We start from the raw sequence: 19,077 nt of genomic DNA on the forward strand, positions 1-19,077 counted from the left end.
CCAATAGTGGCCCCTACTGTGCCCCACTTATCAGAGGAAGCCCATCCAGGCAGTTCAGTAACCACTTCTAATAGATCATGCAAAATCCTGGCCACACTTCAGAGTTATGTTTGATAGCCCCACCTTTGAGAGTCTGGACACTCATTATCCACTGGGAAAGATGCCAATCAGTCTGGAGGTTCTTACAGAAGGGGAGTTGGGATAACCTAACAATCACAATACATTTCAAATAAGGTCAAGGGGGCAGGGACAGTGGTTACATTAGCTCTGGTTACTGTACCCTTGGGGCTTAAAGTTGTATCCTAAAAGCCAAGAGGCAGAGCTCCTCCAGAGGTCAGGGTGGGTGTGCTAATGCAGCTGGTCCCTGATGCCCACTCCCTCTAGCATCAGAGAAATGCCCAGTGTGCTATTTCACAGATGGATGTCCATTCTTCCCAGCACTAGACTTGCTACCAAAGATCTTTACTGCTAATGGGCTAACCATCAAAGTCTAAAACACTACCAAGCTCAAAACTGCACCCAAGTTGGCAAGGTTTCTGGTTCCTAGATAAATTAAAGGTAAGTAAGACCCAGCCCAGGTTTATGCTCTCGTGGATTCAGAAACATTAAGCATTTTTGTGGAACAGGTCCTGACCACTAAGGCCTATTTATTAATTTGACCCATACTAATATCCTTCTAATTGGCCACTGGCCCTGCAAAAATCCCTATTGCTCATAAAACAGCCCTATACAACATTTTCTTAGATATGACACCAAAAGCACAAGCAAAACAAAAGAAAAACTTGATAAATTGGACTTGATCAAAACTTAAAACTATTGTGTTTCAAAAGATACAATCAAAACAGTGGAAAGACAGCCCACAGAATGAGAGAAAATATTTGCAAATCATTTATCTGATAAGGAACTTATATGCAGGATATATAAAGAACTTTTACAACTCAACAATAAAAAGACAAATAACACAATTTAAAAATATGACAAGGATTTGAATAGACATTTCTCCAAAGAAGAAATATAAGCGGACAGTAAGTGCATGAAAAGATGCTCAACATCATCAGTCATCAGGGAAATGCAAATCAAAACCACCCACTGGGATGGCTTAATACAAAAGGACAGATAATAACAAGTGTTGGCAAGGATGTGAAGAAATTCATAACCCTTGCACTTTGCTGATTAGAATATAAAATGATGGAAAATAGTTTGGCAGTTCTTTCAAAAATTAAACATAGATTTACCATATGACCTAGCAATTCCACTTCTATGTATATACCCAAGATAAATCATAACATACATCTACATAAACACTTGTACACGGATGTTCATAGCAGCATCATTACTAAAATCCAAGAAGAGGAAATACCCCAAATGTCCATCAACTAATAAGTGGATAAATAAAATGAGGCATTATCCATACAATGAAATATTATTCAGCCACAAAAAGGAATGAAGTGCTGAAAAAAAATCGTAACATAGGTGAATTTTGAAAACATTATGCTAAGTCAAAGAAGCCAGTTACAAAAGACCACATGTTTTATGATTCCATTTATATAAAATGTTCAGAATAGAAACATCTATAGAGACAGAAATTAAATTAGTGGTTGCTTACAGCTGGGTAGAACAGAGGATGGGTGTGTGACTGCTAATAGGTATAGGGTTTCTTTTAGTGGTAATGAAAATGTTCCAAAATTACATTGTGGTAATGGTTGCAAAGCCCTATGAATATACAAGAAAACATTGAGTTGTACATTTTAATGAGTAAGTTCTGTGGTATATGAATTATGTCTCAATAAAGCTATTAAACAAATTTTAAAACAGCCTAAAGAAGTATGTGCCAAGGATCCCACTCAGTAACTTGGTTCTCTTCATCAACCATAGTTTCCTATACTGGCTAGGTCAGGAGGTTACAAATAAAACAGAGGCTTCCAGACATGTCTAAGAAATGCACTTCAATCTATATAATGTCCCACCACTTTCCAACAATCAAGGAACAGGATCCTAAATACTAGCAGGACCTAGGGAGGTGGCAGAGCAGGGGAGGGGTGGCACCTAGATGATAGCTTTATAGACTTTTCAAAGGATGACTCTGAGAAGTCTCTGGTATGGGCTGCTCTATATCCCCTACAAGATATCACTCCTCCCTAACAAGTCACAGTAAGCAAATCAAAGGTGAAGTTTCTAACCCACATCTGCCCAGCAAAAGCACCATCCACCCAATGCTTGGGTATACACCATATATACTGGCCCAGAAAGAGGAGGTGCCTACACTTTCGGATATTCCACAACTACTGGATTCTGCTAGGCATTGCAAGTATTTCATCTCACACTTTTTCTCAGCCTAATATAACGGTTAAGAGAAGAGGCTTTCAAGTTGAAGTTCCAGAGCTGGAGATAGAATTGAGGTCTTGAGAGAGGTGAAAGTTTACAATCGCTTTTGTGTGACTGACAGAAGGCAGTAACTAAGAATGAAAAAATAAGTTATAATAAAATGCAGTGATCTCTAAGCAGTATCAGATAGGTTGTAACAATAGTGAGAAAAGCGATCGGGAACAATAAATCTCAATGGCACTACATAAAGTACAAAATAACCAAAAAGGTGTGGTTTGGGGTGGGGGTACCATGGCTGCATAATGCTTACCTTCTCCAGTCTTTTACAGAAAGCTTCAAATTTCCCAAATATATACATTTCTGAAACCTCAAAAGATTTCTCTCCTGAGGATTCTAAAATCTGTTTCTTTGTTTTGTGAAAAGATGCCTGATATTCCTTGAATAGAAAAATGCAATCCTATGAGAAAAGAAAAAGAAGCAGGGGAAGGAAGGTGAGGCATTTGTTCAGGAATCAAAATTTCAAAAATTCTACCCGCACACAAAACTGATCGCAACACCCCTCAACAGGGGCTTTTGCTGTTAACAACAAAAATTCAAGTTCTCTGCCAACATATTAAAGGCGTGCGAAAATCAATACAGTTTTTTAATTTACATCATATCTTCTTCATCCTCAATATTTTCCCTTAGCCTTTATCCTAAATCAAGGCATGACATATACTATTTTTTTTTTTACATTTTCATGGCTAATTGTTAATAGAATTCCCAGAAAGTCCAGAAATTATCTATTAAGACTGTGGTCCCCAACCTGGGAGGCCACAACCTGTTAGTAACCAGGCCGCATCAACGCCTGAGCTCCGCACCCACCACCCCGGCGTGGATCACCTCACCCCCGCCCCCACTACCCCCCTCCACGCCAGTCCCGTGGGAAAATTGTCTTCCATGAAACTTAGGAACCAGGCAGCACAAAAGGAGGTGACCAGCGGGTGAGCAAGCAAAGCTTCATCTGTATTTATAGCTGCTCCCCATCATTCCCATCACCGCATAAGCTCCGCCTCCCCCGCCCGGACTCCCACCCCCATCCGGGGAACAAAAGGTCTTCCATGAAACCAGTCCCTGGTGCCAAAAAGGTTGGGGACCGCTGCATCAAGACATCTCTTTTCAGTTGGCATTCATCTCTTAATCAGCATTATGTACAGGTATATAAAATATGAAGACTCGGTAATACTAATTTATCATCCAACAATCACTTCTCCAAACGGAGGTCATAACGTCTTCCATGATTGCATTGCTGAAATCCTAATATTTGAGTACAGCTACACTATAGCTAGTTAACCTATTAGTAATAAAAAAAAAAAAGAGGACATGGTTGCTAGTGTCCAGTAGGAATTAGCTATCATGTCAAGCTTACATTTCCTAAAAAACAAATGATTTCTTTTTTAATGTTAAGCTTTTTCAAAGCCATCAACAGCCAGTCAAACCTTTATCATAATGCCAACTCTCTGGTTCTGATTCTCCTATTGCCTTCTTCTCCACTTGGGTAATCCTCATATCAGCTAATTAGCAACCCTAATTCCATCTGTAATCTTAATTATGTCTTGCCACATGTAACATATGGGCAGGTTCTGAGAATAAGGACATGGACATCTTTGGGAGGACATTATTCTGCCTACCACAGCCATTAAATCAGAATTTCTGGGAGTAGGACTCAGAAATCTGTATTTCTAACTAGTTTCTTAGGTGATTCCTATAAATATTCAGATTTGAGAATAACTGGTCTCACTCCCTCCTCTATCTCAATATCATTGCTCTTGTCAACATCCCTGATTATTTTTCACTCATTCAACAAGTTTATCAGTGCCTGCCATGTGTTAGGGACTCCTTGAGATGCTGGGAATACAAATAAGATCCCTATCCTCATGGAACCTACTGTCTAGCAGGAATCATGCTCTACTACTTCCTCTTTACCAACCATCTCTTCATGTTGGACACATGAGTTCCTGAATAACAACAATTCTTCTCATTGTCTCCTTTAACTTATCTGAAAATTATTACTAAAAATTGTACAACGAAAGTTTCCTGAAAAAATTAAGATGTAAAAGAAACTACATTGAGCTAGAATTCCAAAAACTAAGCTCCCATTTCTAATTCAGTCAGTCAACGGCTAATAATCTTGAGGACATTAAAAAAATATGAAGGCCAGATGCAGTGGCTCACGCCTGTAATCCTAGCACTCTGGAAGGCTGAAGCGGGAGGATCACTTGCACTCAGAAATCTGAGACTAGCCTGAGCAAGAGCAAGACTCATCCCTACAAAAAACAAAAAAGTTAACCAGGGATCGTGGCCACTCGGGAGGCTGAGGCAGGAGGATCACTTGAACCCAGGAGTTTGAGCTATGATGATGCCACGACACTCCAGCCCAAGAGACAGAGCAAGACTCTATCTCGAAAATAAATAAATAAATAAATAAAATAAAAGAATTATAAGATCAAATTAATAAATTCATAAAACCAAATGGAGGACCTTTTTTTTTAAAATTTGACCAACTGGAATCCCTTTTAAACACTGGGAAAAACACTTTGAGGAACCTATCCCTTGCTTTACTTTTAGAAAAAACTGAGTTATTGAACCAAGGATCTATACTGCTAAATGCTCCTCTTTCCACTGGATGAGACATTTTATAAACTTTAGTTATGTAAGTGAAATAGTCACTATCTGCTTCCTTTGCTGGATCACCAGCTGCTTCCCGTGATGTTACCAAACGTTGCTTTATGAGCTGCTTTGATGCGTTTCTGTAGCTTTGTATCCTACATGGCCAAGTCCAAGAAATGCATTATGATCCTGGTTCTTTCAATTCTTGGATCAACTGTTTTCAGCATGAGAAACTCTCCTAACAGCAATTCTTCATCTTCTTACCCTCCAATTCAGAGGTCAGCATGATGGTGACCATAGTGCCCCAGCAAGGGCAGTGGTCAGCGCTAGCCCTGTGGGCATGGCAGTTCCCATCCTGGGTGGAGGGCTCTGGGTGGAGGGCACTGAGTGTCCTGTCCAACTTGACCACCATATCCAAGCAGCACCTCTTGGCTCTATGAAGACCAGGAACCCGCACATGAAGACCACCAATAACTTCCAAATGGAGCCTTCCTGCCACAGCCATTTCTTTCAGACTTTCAAAAAACAGATCACTTTAACTTCATACAAACATTTCCAGAAAACCCCACCTCACTGCTCACGTATTCAGAGACCCTAGTGCCAAAAAGTCAGACAAGGTCAATATGAGAAAGGAAAATTATAAGTTATCTCCCTCATGAATACACAGTTTCAAAGAATACTAAACAAAATTGTAGCAAACAGAACTTAAGTTTGTCTAAAGAGGATAATTACACCATGATGGAGTTGAGTTTATTTAATTTTAGAAAACCTAAAAATGTCATCTATCACATTAACAGATTGAAGAGGCAAATCCTATAAGCATTTAAATAAATACATGTGGAAAAAAATTTCTAGATTCATTCATAACTTTAAAAAACATATCTTAGGGCCGGGCGCTGTGGCTCACGCCTGTAATCCTAGCTCTTGGGAGGCCGAGGCGGGCGGATTGCTCAAGGTCAGGAGTTCAAAACCAGCCTGAGCAAGAGCGAGACCCCGTCTCTACTATAAATAGAAAGAAATTAATTGGCCAACTGATATATATATAAAAAATTAGCCGGGCATGGTGGCGCATGCCTGTAGTCCCAGCTACTCGGGAGGCTGAGGCAGAAGGATCACTCAAGCCCAGGAGTTTGAGGTTGCTGTGAGCTAGGCTGACGCCACGGCACTCACTCTAGCCTGGACAACAAAGTGAGACTCTGTCGCAAAAAAAAAAAAAAAAAAAAAAAAAAAAAAACATATCTTAGTACTAAATTAGTCTGATCGATGATATCTTAAAAACCTGCAGAAGTATCAGACTAAATGGAGGAAATGTTAAAAACATTCTCTTCTAAAACAGGATCAAAACTAGGATGCCACCTACCACATCTATTTAAGGGTGCACAGCAGTCCTAGCCAATGCAAAAAAGAAAAAGAAAGATTAAATTAACAGAGGCTGGAGCGAGAGGTGGAGGCCAAAGTATATGAAATGGCCCACAAAAGTGTCTGATACAGGTAGCCATGGAAACGATGAGGATTAAAATACACCCTAAAAGAATCCCTAAATATCAAGAGAAGTAGCTAGTATGAATTACCTTGATTTTATATTCTCACACCACTCTGTACAAGGTCTTTTCAGTTAACATGTCTTGCAAATGAACAAAGTAAACAAAATTGGGCCGGATGGTAAAAGATATATTTTATGAAAATAAAAGTGTTTATACAAACCTGAATTTTCTTTAGTACAGCTGGTGTATCCTGGTCCCATACGTGGCTCACTCCTCCATCAGTAATATATGCTTTACATGCTGTCACCATTTGGTTTGTTACCTAAAATAAATATAGGTATAAAATAACTATCAGCAAAAAATGAAATAAAATTCATATAAATTTTTTAAACCACAATCAAAAAACTATAATAAATAGTAATTTATGAAGTGACTAAATCACAGGATACAAAAAACAAAGAAACATGTATTCTAGACAAAACAAAGAAAATCCAAAGCCATATTTATCTACCACATTTAAGTCAATGTCACTGGGGCCACAAATTTCGAAGTCAACTACTTGTTGCCTATTTTCTACGTGTCCATCCCTCCTCCCATGAGGTCTTGAATCCAGTTCAAGTGTGATTCTCTACCTTCCTTCAACATGCAGACTAAATGTAAATGAAACCACCTCTCATATCCCCCAAAACAGTGAAGAAAAAACAGAAGAGCCATTTAGAAATGGTCTGGAGGTTAGATCAAGATGGTAGGCTGATACAGAATTTGGGGACATTCCTAAAATATAGAATGCACACAGGATCAGATCTACAGGGGAGGGAAAGGGCTAGCGAAAACCAAAACACAGTTCTGAAAAAGGTTGCTGTGAAGTTGAAATAGTTCTGGAAAATTTCAAGATCAGAGACAATGTGACAGTTGTGATCCTGCACGCTGAAGTTAGAGCAACTTGTGTAGCAGACAATCATGACCTTTGCTGAAAAGGACAAAGCCATGAGTTTGTACCACAATCTTAGCAAGGAGTAGCCATGCCCCAGGTAGCTGCTGCACCCCAGGAGGACACATAAAAGAAAAAACTACTCACACTCCCCTCTCAACAGTAAGTTACACACCTCTACCCTACAAGAGACAAACTATAGTGAACAGAATGAGAGGCAAATTGAGAGTCTCAAACAAAAAGATGGGCAGATTTGGGGGCTCAGAAAATGACACCCCAAAATAAGGCACATCAACATGCTGAACTAAAGAAGCAACCTCAAGGTCTCTCTTACCTTCCTCCACCCCTCCAGTCTCTCAATCCTATGCCTCTCCCAAAGCACAGGAGGAAGATGCTCTCTGAAGTTTCCTTACCTACCTTAAGACTGGATTCGCCAAAGAGAACATAGTTGCCTTCCATTCCTTCCCCGAAATCTCATTATCTATCTAAGAAAAGAAGACTGAGGAATGCAGCTACACCAAGACAGACTTTTTCACAAGATAATGTCTACCTCTCATGTTCATTTAGATGGCAAAGAGAATCAATTACACATTAATTTCTGTCTCCTGGGTCCATTTATTTCCCCCTAAAAATCATTTACTACCCCTCAAGATTGCTATACCCCTCATTTCTGCTGCCCCTATGAAAAAAAGTATATAAGCATAATCATTCTCCTTCAATTCCCCCCATGCTCTGCACATTAAATAAAGTTTGTATGCCTGGCCAGTCATGGTGGCTCACACCTATAATCCCAGCAACTTGGGAGGCTGAGGCAGGAGGATCACTTGAGCCCAGGAGTTCAAGGCTACAGTGAGATGAGACCCTATCTCTAAAAAACAAAATAAAACAAACCAAAAAAAAAATAAAATTGTATGCCTTTTTCTCCTATTAATCTGTCTTTTGTCAGTTAATTTTCAGTGAATCTTTGAAAGGTAGAGGAGAAGATTTCTCTCCACAACCACAAATCACCAAGAAATTAAGGAAAACAAACACAAGAACCGAGGCATTAAACTTAACAAAGAGAAGAAACACAAAAGAGGTATATGTAAAACCTTCTAAAGTATCTTTTATTAACTAAATTAATTCAAAGAAAGATACAAAAGAAATTTATAACCATAGAAACAACTAGAGAACTTGGAAATTGAAATCTTTACTGTCAAAATTTAGAAAAATGTATTCTATTGATGAACCAACCAGCAATTGGCACATGAAGAGCAAATGAGTGAGCTGCAAAGTCAAAGGACAAAGATGGAAGAAGAAAAAATTAAGAGGACTGGAAGTCAGATTCCAGGGGAGAGAATAAATTGAATAGGTGGGTTAGAAATAATCAAAGGCAAAAGAGGAATATTTCCCAGGAATAAAGAGAAAGGAAAGTCTTTGGATTGAAACAATCCAGCAAGTATAGAGATAAATGTAAAAAGACCATATCAGTTTGAAATTTTAGAAGTTCAAAGATAAAGAAAAAATCCTAAAAGCTTCTTGAGAGAACAAAACCAGTTACCTACAGGGGAAAATAGAATCAGATTAGCACCAAACTTCTCATCAACAATATTAGATGCTAGACAATGACTGAGTCTTCAAAATTCCAGGAGAAAGTATATTGAACTTAAAATCCCAGTCGAAATGGCATTTCAGTGGTTGGGAAAAATAAAGCTATTTTTAGATACCTAGGAATTCAGGAAGCTTATCACCCACAGACCTTCTCTGAAAAAATTACTTGAAAAATTTTTCAGCAAATGAAATAATGAACCTTAGGAGGAAGATGTGGAAATCACAGAACAGCAGTGATCAAAGAAACTAGCAGGCCGGCCGCGGTGGCTCACGCCTGTAATCCTAGCACTCTGTGAGGCCAAGGTAGGGAGATTGCTCGAGGTCAGGAGTTCGAAAGCAGCCTGAGCAAGAGTGAGACCCCGTCTCTACTACAAATAGAAAGAAATTGGCCAACTAATATATATAGAAAAACTTAGCCGGACATGGTGGTGCATGCCTGTAGTCCCAGCTACTCAGGAGGCTGAGGCAGTAGAATCGCTTGAGCCCAGGAGTTTGAGGTTGCTGTGAGCTAGGCTGACACCATGGCACTCACTCTAGCCTGGACAACAAAGCAAGACTCTGTCTCAAAAAAAAAAAAAAAAAAAAAAGTGAGGGGGGAAAGAAACTAGCAATACTGAGATTGACTTTAGTCCGGATACTTGTTGACTCATAATGCTGAAAAAATGTTAACAATAACATGGAACTGTTAAAGAAAAATTACTCAATGATACTTGCATGGTAAGGAAGACTTTGTTCGGGACCATTGTGATAGGTGTAAGGGACCACTACAGTGGGGTCTTGCAGTGGGGAAGAGAAAGTAGGCTCAACTCCAAGCACAGAATGGGCAAGTGGGAATTTATATCCAAGGAGCAATGTAGGGCTCAGCAGAGGGAAAGTTTCTAAGAGGAAACATGAGGGGTAAGAGGGATTTTGGCAAAGCTGACCTAACAGAATTCTTGCTGAAGACAGGCCAGGGTGATCAGAAATCACCTGGAGGGTGGTGGAGGCTGGGGAAGCCGATCAGATATCAAGGGTGATCAGATATGGGGGGGAGGGTCTTGCAAAACCGACTGAGCAGGGTTCTTTGCTAAAACTAGATTTTACAAGGAAGTACACAGGTGGGCCTAGCAGAAGATTCAGAAGTCTGACTTCAGATTCAGGAGTTTGGTCAAGCAAAGAATCTTGGCCAGAACTAAACATCATCTCAAGGTGGGACATACCTAGCAACAACAAGGGAGACAAGTGAAAGGGAAAAATCCCGAGATCTGAGATTCTTGTCTTATTTAGGACATAGAGAGTGATAAAATCTATGCTTTGCTTTTTAAAACAGCTGAAATGTGACTGCAACTTTACATATTTAGTTCTGCTGGAATCATTTACAAAGACATTCTCCTCATGTGTTTCTTGGATAATTTTTCAAATTATTTAATATAATTTACCGAATGGTGATACACACAGGGTCTTACACAAACCATAGTGCTGGTGGGAGTAACTGAAGAAGCACTGTTAACAGTGAACACAAGCCTTATTTCTTGAGTAGAATCAAAATCACGTGGAATGAATGAATTAGAAAACCACCAGCTACTTTTTTTTTTTTAAGTCTTGGAGCTTACCTCTGACAAGGAGAAAGGTACTGATGACCCCTTCAATTCAGTGCAGCTGCCTCCAGTCAATACCTATCTTTCCTTGTCCACTGGAAGGACTAAAATCCAGAGTTCTGAGAGGCACTCAGATTTCCCAATTCCCCTCCCAGGCTGAGAGGGAAATAATTAACTTTTTCACAGGATTGCATGTTGATTTCTACCCTTAGAAACTCACCTTGATAAACAATGAGGTCATTCTCTCTGAGGTATTATAATACCTTGACACACCGTGAATCATTCTGATGGCATTAATCAGATTTTGTATCCCATGTGCCATGGAAACCTAACATCAAAATATATTAAGTGAATTCCCTCATTTGTTTATAGTTTTAATAACCAATATTTTATAATATTCAAAACTCTAAACATATACAAAATAGTGTGACATTTTCATCTAAAAGTCAAATTTTACTAAATGCAACATGGTATCCTAGACTAGATCCTGGAACAGAAAATAGGACATTAGTTTTGACAAACATACCAAGGTAACACAAGATGTTAACAGGAGAAACTGGGTGAACAAATTCTGGACTATCACTGCACCTCTTCTGTAAATCCAAACTTAAAAGTTATTTAAAAATAAAATTTTAGAGATAAAAGCAACCTTAAAGAGTAATAATTCAATTTGCTCTTTTTAAAGATGAAGAAATTGACACTTGAGGAGTAAAGTATTAGTATGGTCAGAAAGCTAATTAAAAACAAGAAATCTAACTAGAACTCATTTTCACTTATTCAACTCAATTTACCTTTCAGCAAAGTTTCTAAGTGCCATGAGTTTCTGAAACTATTGGGGAAAATCAAAAGGTTAGAATTTGTGAGGAGCTCACAGCAGAGCAGAGTCAAAGAGACAAGCACAAACAAGTAGAACACGTAGAACAAAGGAGTACAAAGCAGAACAAGTACAAAAAAGATATAAAACAATCACTAACGTGTATTAAATGCTTACTATATGCCAGGCAGTAGACAAAGAGCTGTACATATTCTCCTAACATATGCTGACAACCACCACTTAAGGCAGGTTTGATTTCATCACATACAAGCATCACTGATTATAAGACTGCACCATTATTTTATGTGCTGAGAAAGGGGAAAAAACATCCAAATAGGGAGTTTACCTCCCACATAAAACTAGGCCACCAGTAGGCTAAACCCTCCCTGTTAAGGTAAGCATGAAATAAACCAAACTTGGAGAAAAAGGCAGAAACAAAACTTAGATGCTACGGGGGAAGGAGAGAAAACTCCCTTGAGAATTGGTACCATAAGCTGGTACTAAACTGCAGTCAGAATTCACACTAATGGTACCAAAAAAACCCAAAAAACAAAAAACGCCCTCAAGGAGAGAACTCAGCATTTAAGATGGTATCAAGTCACATCCACAATGATTCATAAACTTGAATGACCGCAAAGTATGTCCTGAGTTCAGAGATGTTCAAATGTGTGTCTTGGAATCTATAAAATAAAATATTATTATTATTCCCATTTTGCAAATGAGAAAATAGAGAGGTAGTGATTTTAAGTGCCTTGCCCAAGGTCCCACAGCTGTAAGTTGTGTGGTAGAGATTTTGAGACGCTGCTTGTAACCATGTTGCAAACCACTATGGAAAAACAGAGAAAGCCAACAGTGCCCTGCCTTCAAGGAGCTTGCCTTTTAATTGATAGAACAAGATAAAATATATGAAAAGATTTCTTAAATGGTGATGGAATCAATAAAACCAAGAAAAACAACAACTGGTTAGTGTATTACATATCCTAGGTGTGAGGTGTAACTGTGAAATAATTAAATCCATTTTATGTGGCTTATGAAAATTGATATCATTACTTTATAGTTAACCTTGTATGTCAGAATTCACATTATATATGTTACCTGTACATCAAAACAATCCTAATAAAAATATGGCTAGAAGTTCCTTTTACCCTTGCTAAGTCAAGTCTACAAAATACCCCTAATTCTAATAAAGAAGGCTCAGGAATGGTATTAAATAGCTCCCTCAGGAAAACGTCCTTCATCAGAATTTTAACACATTGCCACACTAGAAAACAATTTTTTTCCTTGGAGCCACAGTGTTTTTATTATGGAAATATAATTAAAACTTAGAGAACAAAATGATCTTTTGTAATTTAATGAAAATTTGTTATTTTTTATTGTTTTCTATGTGTTAATTTAACAAATTGTTAATATTAAATTATAACAATAAGAACATCAACAAATAAGATTTTCACCAACCAACTGCAGGGTTTTGCCCTGGTTTTGCTTCACGAGGCCCCAGGCAGTTAACATATTAACTGCCATGTGAGTTGTATTTAACTCATGCTAGTTTTGAGCACAGGGCCTCTTAATTCTAAAAACACGGATTAAATGAATAAAAATCCATAAATTTTTTGTAAAATTTTTCATTAAATTAGAAAGGATCATTTTTTTGGAGTTTTCATTCTATTTTCATAATACAACATCATGGCCCCATGGAAAAATTATTTTCCTAGCGTGGCAGTCAATGTGTTAATGTGTTAAACATCATTATTTATAATAATGGCTATTTGAGTTCACAGTCCTTGCCTAGCAATATACAGTGTTCAGACATTTACATGTGAAACATACACTAGTAGATATGTCTACAGCACAATACTAGGATGACAAAAAATGAAACATATATAAAATTTATGAACCAGAAATGGAAGCATGAGTTCTCTGCACTTTTCCTATCCAAATGACAGTTATAAACTAAACAGAAATTGCTAGTTGCTTTTAATGAGAATAAAGAAAATGAGGGAAAAAAGATTTTTGAAACTACAGATATAGTGGGTATATGAGTGGGAAGTAATTATATGACTCAATACTATTAGTACTTTTGTCATTTCAAAAGGTTATGCTTGAAACCTTCCTACATCAGAGAACAGAAAAAGCTCAACAACAACATAATAATAATAATAAAGTACATCCATGGCTAGAGTAACTGAACAAAGTTTTTTAAAATTACTAGGGTGAAAAAAAAAAACAGAACTAAATGACTTTTAAATTATATGAATTTAAACAAGTCTTTTGAACCAAGAAGTTGAAATTAGTCTACCTTAAAATTTAGTCTCGATAGCAATAAAAAGCATTCTTTCTTCCCAATTTACTTTTTATAATGAAAAGCTCTAAATATGTAGAAAAGTACAGAGAATAGTATAATGACCAACTATACCCATCACTAGATTTGACAAACGTTAACATTGTGCTATGTTCACCTCATCTATTATTTTTTATATCAAGCACTACTTGCAGGTAGTCCTGGAGTAGGCTATAGGTATATGTGTATTTCATATTCCTATCTTCAACTCTTGTGAGTAACCCCAAATGCTTGTGACCTGTAATGATTTTCATTTTTCTTGGACATAACTTTTAATTGCTCATGTTATAAAGTTGGGAAATCAAGTCATTGAGCTGCTTGCTGAGTGAGCCAAACAATGGCCCTATGTCTTTAACACTATACAATTTAATTTTCTTTACTCCATGGTCATATACACAGAAGCACCTAAAAAGTGATATAAATGTTCTCCCTTGAAACAAATTTTACAAAGGTTCCCAACAGAAGCTCAATTGCTGGCATGAGGGATAAAAGTGGGTAGAGAGTGAAATTTAAGAAAATTATAATTCTTTGTGAATAACAACAATAATAAGTTTTAAATAAAATCTACCATTTTTTATAGAATCGATTAAAAGACTTTGCTCCTGAAAAGTCTTCCTGTCCTCTGTCATGTTGCTCCCTGGTGGATGATGGACACATCCACACGTGGCAGTGAGAACCACATGTGCCCAGGACTCTCAACCCACATTTTCCCCTCTCCTCCCATACTAAGCTTCTTGACTACTGATGCCCTCTTAGGATGGGTATGAACTGCCCCTACACCTGCCTCTTCTCCAAATCTAAGTCATACAGGTCATAAATTCTCTCCCTTCCCCTGCCTCTGGGTTGAACCCAGAATTTACTCCAGAAGGTTGGACAACCAAACCATACGGCTCTGTGGAAGATATGACTACCTCTTCAAAAATTAGAATGGAGAATACTGAATGCAGATATCAAACACTAATATAAATTATTTTGAAAGCATTTTAACTTAGAGAATACTTTGGAGAAGCAACATGGTAAAGTTGAAAAAAAAAATACAACCTATAATTCTAGAAAGAGCCAGATTCAAACTTGATTCCCTCACTGATAGTTGCAGAAATACTCAAACTCGGTTTCCTAACCTTTAAAATGAGGGTCGTTGGGCATATGGAATGAAAATGTATATTTAAAGCATGTAGCATAATGCCTAGAACAAAATATTAGGGGTTGTCAAGCCCATGAACATCTTTAAAAAGACAACTGTCCAGAGCTGGGCATAGTGGCTCACACCTGTAAGCCCAGTGACTCGGGAGGCTGAGGCAGGAGGATCACTTGAACCCAGGAGTTCCAAGCTGCAGTGAGCTATGATGACATCACTGCACTCCAGCCTGGGCCACAGAGTGATACCTTGTTTCTAAAAACAAAACAAAAAAGACGGCTGTCTGGGCAGCCCTCCTGCCTAAAAGTGATCCACAAAAGCGGTAACACTCAGGCAAGATGGGTAAATAGTTCTCAACTAGCTTCCATAACTTCCCCTTTCTATCTCTAAAGAAAGGATAGAGGGTTTTCTTTAATTTTCATATTTTGCATGAAATTATGAAATGTCAGTTAATATATAAATCCAACATTATTAGGAACTTTAGAAAAATAGGCTGGGTGCAGTGGCTCATGGCCCGTAATCCTAGCACTCTGGGAGGCTGAGGCAGGAGGATCACTTGAGGTCAGGAGTTCCGAGACCAGCCTGAGCGAGAGTGAGACCCCGTCTCTACTAAAAATAGAAAAAATCAGCTGGGCACATGCCTGTAGTCCCAGCTAGTTGGGAGGATGAGGCAGGAGTATTGCTTTAGCTCAAGAGTTTGAGGTTGCAATGAGCTATGATGATGCCACTGCACTCTAGCTAGGGTGACAGGGTGAGACTCTGTCTCAAAAAAAAAAAAAAAGAATAGAAAAGAAAAGAAACTTCAAAAAATAAAAACAAATTGTAGTGCTAATATGTTTTTTAAAGGGACTCTACAGATAAAAGTAGGCTAGAAACTAGAAGATGGGTTCTGTACTGAATCACTGATTTGCTCAGAGATGCTGGCAGTCCCGGCACCATGATGAGTTTTGGTTTCCTAGTCTGTAAACTAAGAAATATCTACCATGGTAGGCAGCCTCAGAGATGGCCCAGTGATGCTCACCCTCATGGTATTCACACCCCTGTATAATCCTCTAGCCCTGAGTGTGTGGACTCACTGACTTCTTTCTAACCAACAGAACACACCAGAAATGATGGGCTGTCACTTCTGATATTAGGTTACGAAAAGATGGTGGCATTCCAACTTGGCTGCTGTCTCTTGCTCAGTCTTGAATCATTCACCCTGGAGAAAGTGGGCTGGTATGTGGAGAGGTCCACATGGCTAGGGACTGGGTCCTGCCAACGACTACATGAGTGAGCTTCATCAGCCTCCTTAGTCCTCCCTAGTCAGCCTCCACTTTAGATGAGACCACAGCCACAGTTAACAGCCTGTCTGCCACCTCATGAGAAACACTGAGGCAGAGGGACCTAGCTACACCTCGCCTGCATTCCTGAACCACAGAAACTCTGATAAATGAATGCTCATTGTTTTAAGCCACTCAGTTCTGGGGTAATTCACTATGAGCAACAGAAAAGTAATGTATTCATCTTGTTTAATTCACAAATTAAGTCATACTTATGATAGTGCTATATATTTAAATGTGAGTTAAGATATTAATATAGTTTATAATTAATTATAAATATATAATAGGAAAATATATCTCTTAAGTAACTTTTCAGTAATGCATGTTTTTCCCAATATATACATATTAAGTTATTTTTAAATGCATTAATTATATAAGTCAATTTTTTAAACTGCACTTTAAAAATATACTTACTAGGTCATAGTTATACAGAGGTTGACATACTTTTTCCAGAGTGTACAAATATCTGACATTATCTTTTGATTCATTTGCTGTATCAGTGATTCTTGCATCCAAATCACGCCAATTCTAGGAAAAACATGTATAAGAATTCTATGAAACATTCAAATATATTCAAGAAATGCAAGCTGTCTTCCCTAATTGTACCTATACTAAAATAGTATTGTATATTAAATGTTATTAACATGTCTTTTTAATAATATTTAAGGTTTAAAGTTAGTATGAACATCTTAAATAATTTACTAAAACTGAAGACTCATTCCATTTGTAATTAATATCCTTTCCACAGGCTCGAACTGGGCCAGCTTCTACTAGGAGTTACTCTTCCAGGTCAGTTATTTGTGACATTGTATTGCTCTAGGTCTTCAAGAATTTGTCAAGTTATTAAAACAGAACATTATTCCCCAAAACAACCCTATTAGCAAAGTGAACCCAATCTGAAATTGACAGTTTTTTGTCAAGTGATCATCAAATAGTCCCCTGCTTAGACAACTCCAATTATGAGAAAGTTCTTTTTCATTTTGAGACGTCTGCCTTTCTGTGATCTCCATTCGCTTGGTATAGTTTTGCCTAATGGGACCTCAGAGAACACACAGCATCCTTTCAAATATTAGAACACATTTACCACAACATTGCTAAGTCTTTTACTCAAAGATAAATACTCTGTGTGCCTTTAGTCATTTAACAAGACATGATCTTAATAGCTTCAACATTTTGGACTTTCTATTCTGGGAACACACCAATTTTTGTCACTGACACTCTAAACACACATACCTGAGAAATGAAAGAAAGCTTCCAATGTGATCTGGCCCGTGCTAAGAAGAATCAAAGCATCACCTTCCTTTTTCTGTAAACTATACTTCTCATAAAGCAGCCTAAGATCAAAGACTATTTGGCCAGTCATATCATTCTATCAATTGATTCAACTAAAATTGCTAAGGGTTTGCTTGATCAATTTCTTTCTTCATCAATTTCCAAACTTTCTAAAATTTCTTCATCAATTTCCAAACTTTACTTCATCAATTTCTTTCTTGGTGGCAGAATTTTTTTTATCAATTCTTAATAAATGTTATCTTTTTTTTGTTTATTAACTGACCACTCTCTCATACTAGAGCTGATAAAATCAAGTCCCTGCCTGAGAATTGGTTAGAAATAAAGAGAACACGGAATGGTAAGGTATGAACATGGAATGGTAATGCCCAACCAAAACAAAAAATAACATGCTTTGAATTAAACTATTTTAAAAATTATGGGAGCCAAATGGTATGTCTACAAGCCCATCCACCAAAGGAGTTGAGGAGATCAGTATGGGATCTTCCATTCTAAGCCACTTTAGACCTTTTTGGATCTTGATATTGCCACCTAATATATTTTTTTCTCTCCCTCCACAGCATCATCCTTGGAGTTACTACCATATTACTATATCATTTGTATCCTTTCTGAAGGATACAAATAAATCTGTTTAAAATAAAAAGCAAGAAGGTTACTATGGCAGGTCACTAAAGGCCTCTCCTCAAGAATTTAAATTATATATGCCCTTAACTGATAAATTCTCTTCTAGGCATATATGTCAGAAAAATTCTTGCACATGTGGACCAGGAGATATTAACAAGAATGTTCACAGAAGTGTTGCTTGCAATAACCTCAAACTAGAAACAATCCAAATGTCCACTTTGGAGATAATGGATAAGTATTAATAAACTGTGATATATTCATATAACACAATAAGGCAATAAAAACAAAGGTAGCAAACGAATGATAATGCACACATTAAAATGATTAATTCTCACAGACAATATTGAGTAAAAGTTGGTTGCAGAATACATACAGCATTATTTCATTTATATACATTTCAAAATATATAAAACTATCAAAATTTTGTATTTTGTGGGAAAAGTATATAAACTTATTTGAAAACTTATATCAAAGGATGAAAATATATAAATTGTTAAGACAAATCTGGAAAAGAAGAACAAAGACTAAATATAACAAAAATTAATTAAGATGATTAGAAGATAATAACAAACAGTGCTGGGGTAAGTAAGATATATACCAGCTGGTTGCCTGATATCTTACCTATAATATCAGCCAAGCACTTGGGGAAAAAAAGATGTTAGAGGAAGTAAAGCTCAAGAGTTGACAGTATGATCTTATATCCTGCCTCCTCTCTTACTAGCTCTGGCAGATTTGAGCAAGAAACTTAATCTCCCACTGTCTCATATACAAAATAGGGAAGAAAATAGTACCTATTGGATACAGCTGATGTCCTCACACCAAATGAGATATTATAGGTAACATATTTAATACAATGCTTGGCAGATAGTAAAGCACACAACAAATGTTAATGGCTATTACTATCATTATTTTTCAAACTTACATAATTCAAAAAATAAGTTCCAAGTTAACCAGAGAATTAAATGTAAAAAAGCATAACCCTAAAAATGAGAGAA

General features: G+C 37.4%; 1 protein-coding gene across 1 annotated transcript in view; it reads right to left on the reverse strand.

The window, feature by feature from the left end:
• DNAH8 (dynein axonemal heavy chain 8) overlaps positions 1 to 19,077 on the reverse strand; it is a 285,679-nt gene that overhangs the window by 234,322 nt on the left and 32,280 nt on the right. Inside the window, exons 8-11 of the mRNA XM_076003387.1 lie at positions 16,583 to 16,696; positions 10,777 to 10,884; positions 6,679 to 6,780; positions 2,636 to 2,782 (exon numbers count right to left, since the gene is read on the reverse strand). Of these exons, the coding sequence (XP_075859502.1) occupies positions 2,636 to 2,782; positions 6,679 to 6,780; positions 10,777 to 10,884; positions 16,583 to 16,696 (471 nt within the window). The remainder of the gene's footprint in view (positions 1 to 2,635; positions 2,783 to 6,678; positions 6,781 to 10,776; positions 10,885 to 16,582; positions 16,697 to 19,077) is intronic.

This window comes from Microcebus murinus, chromosome 5 (genome assembly GCF_040939455.1).
Source record: "Microcebus murinus isolate Inina chromosome 5, M.murinus_Inina_mat1.0, whole genome shotgun sequence".
NCBI classification, from domain to species: Eukaryota; Metazoa; Chordata; class Mammalia; order Primates; family Cheirogaleidae; genus Microcebus; species Microcebus murinus.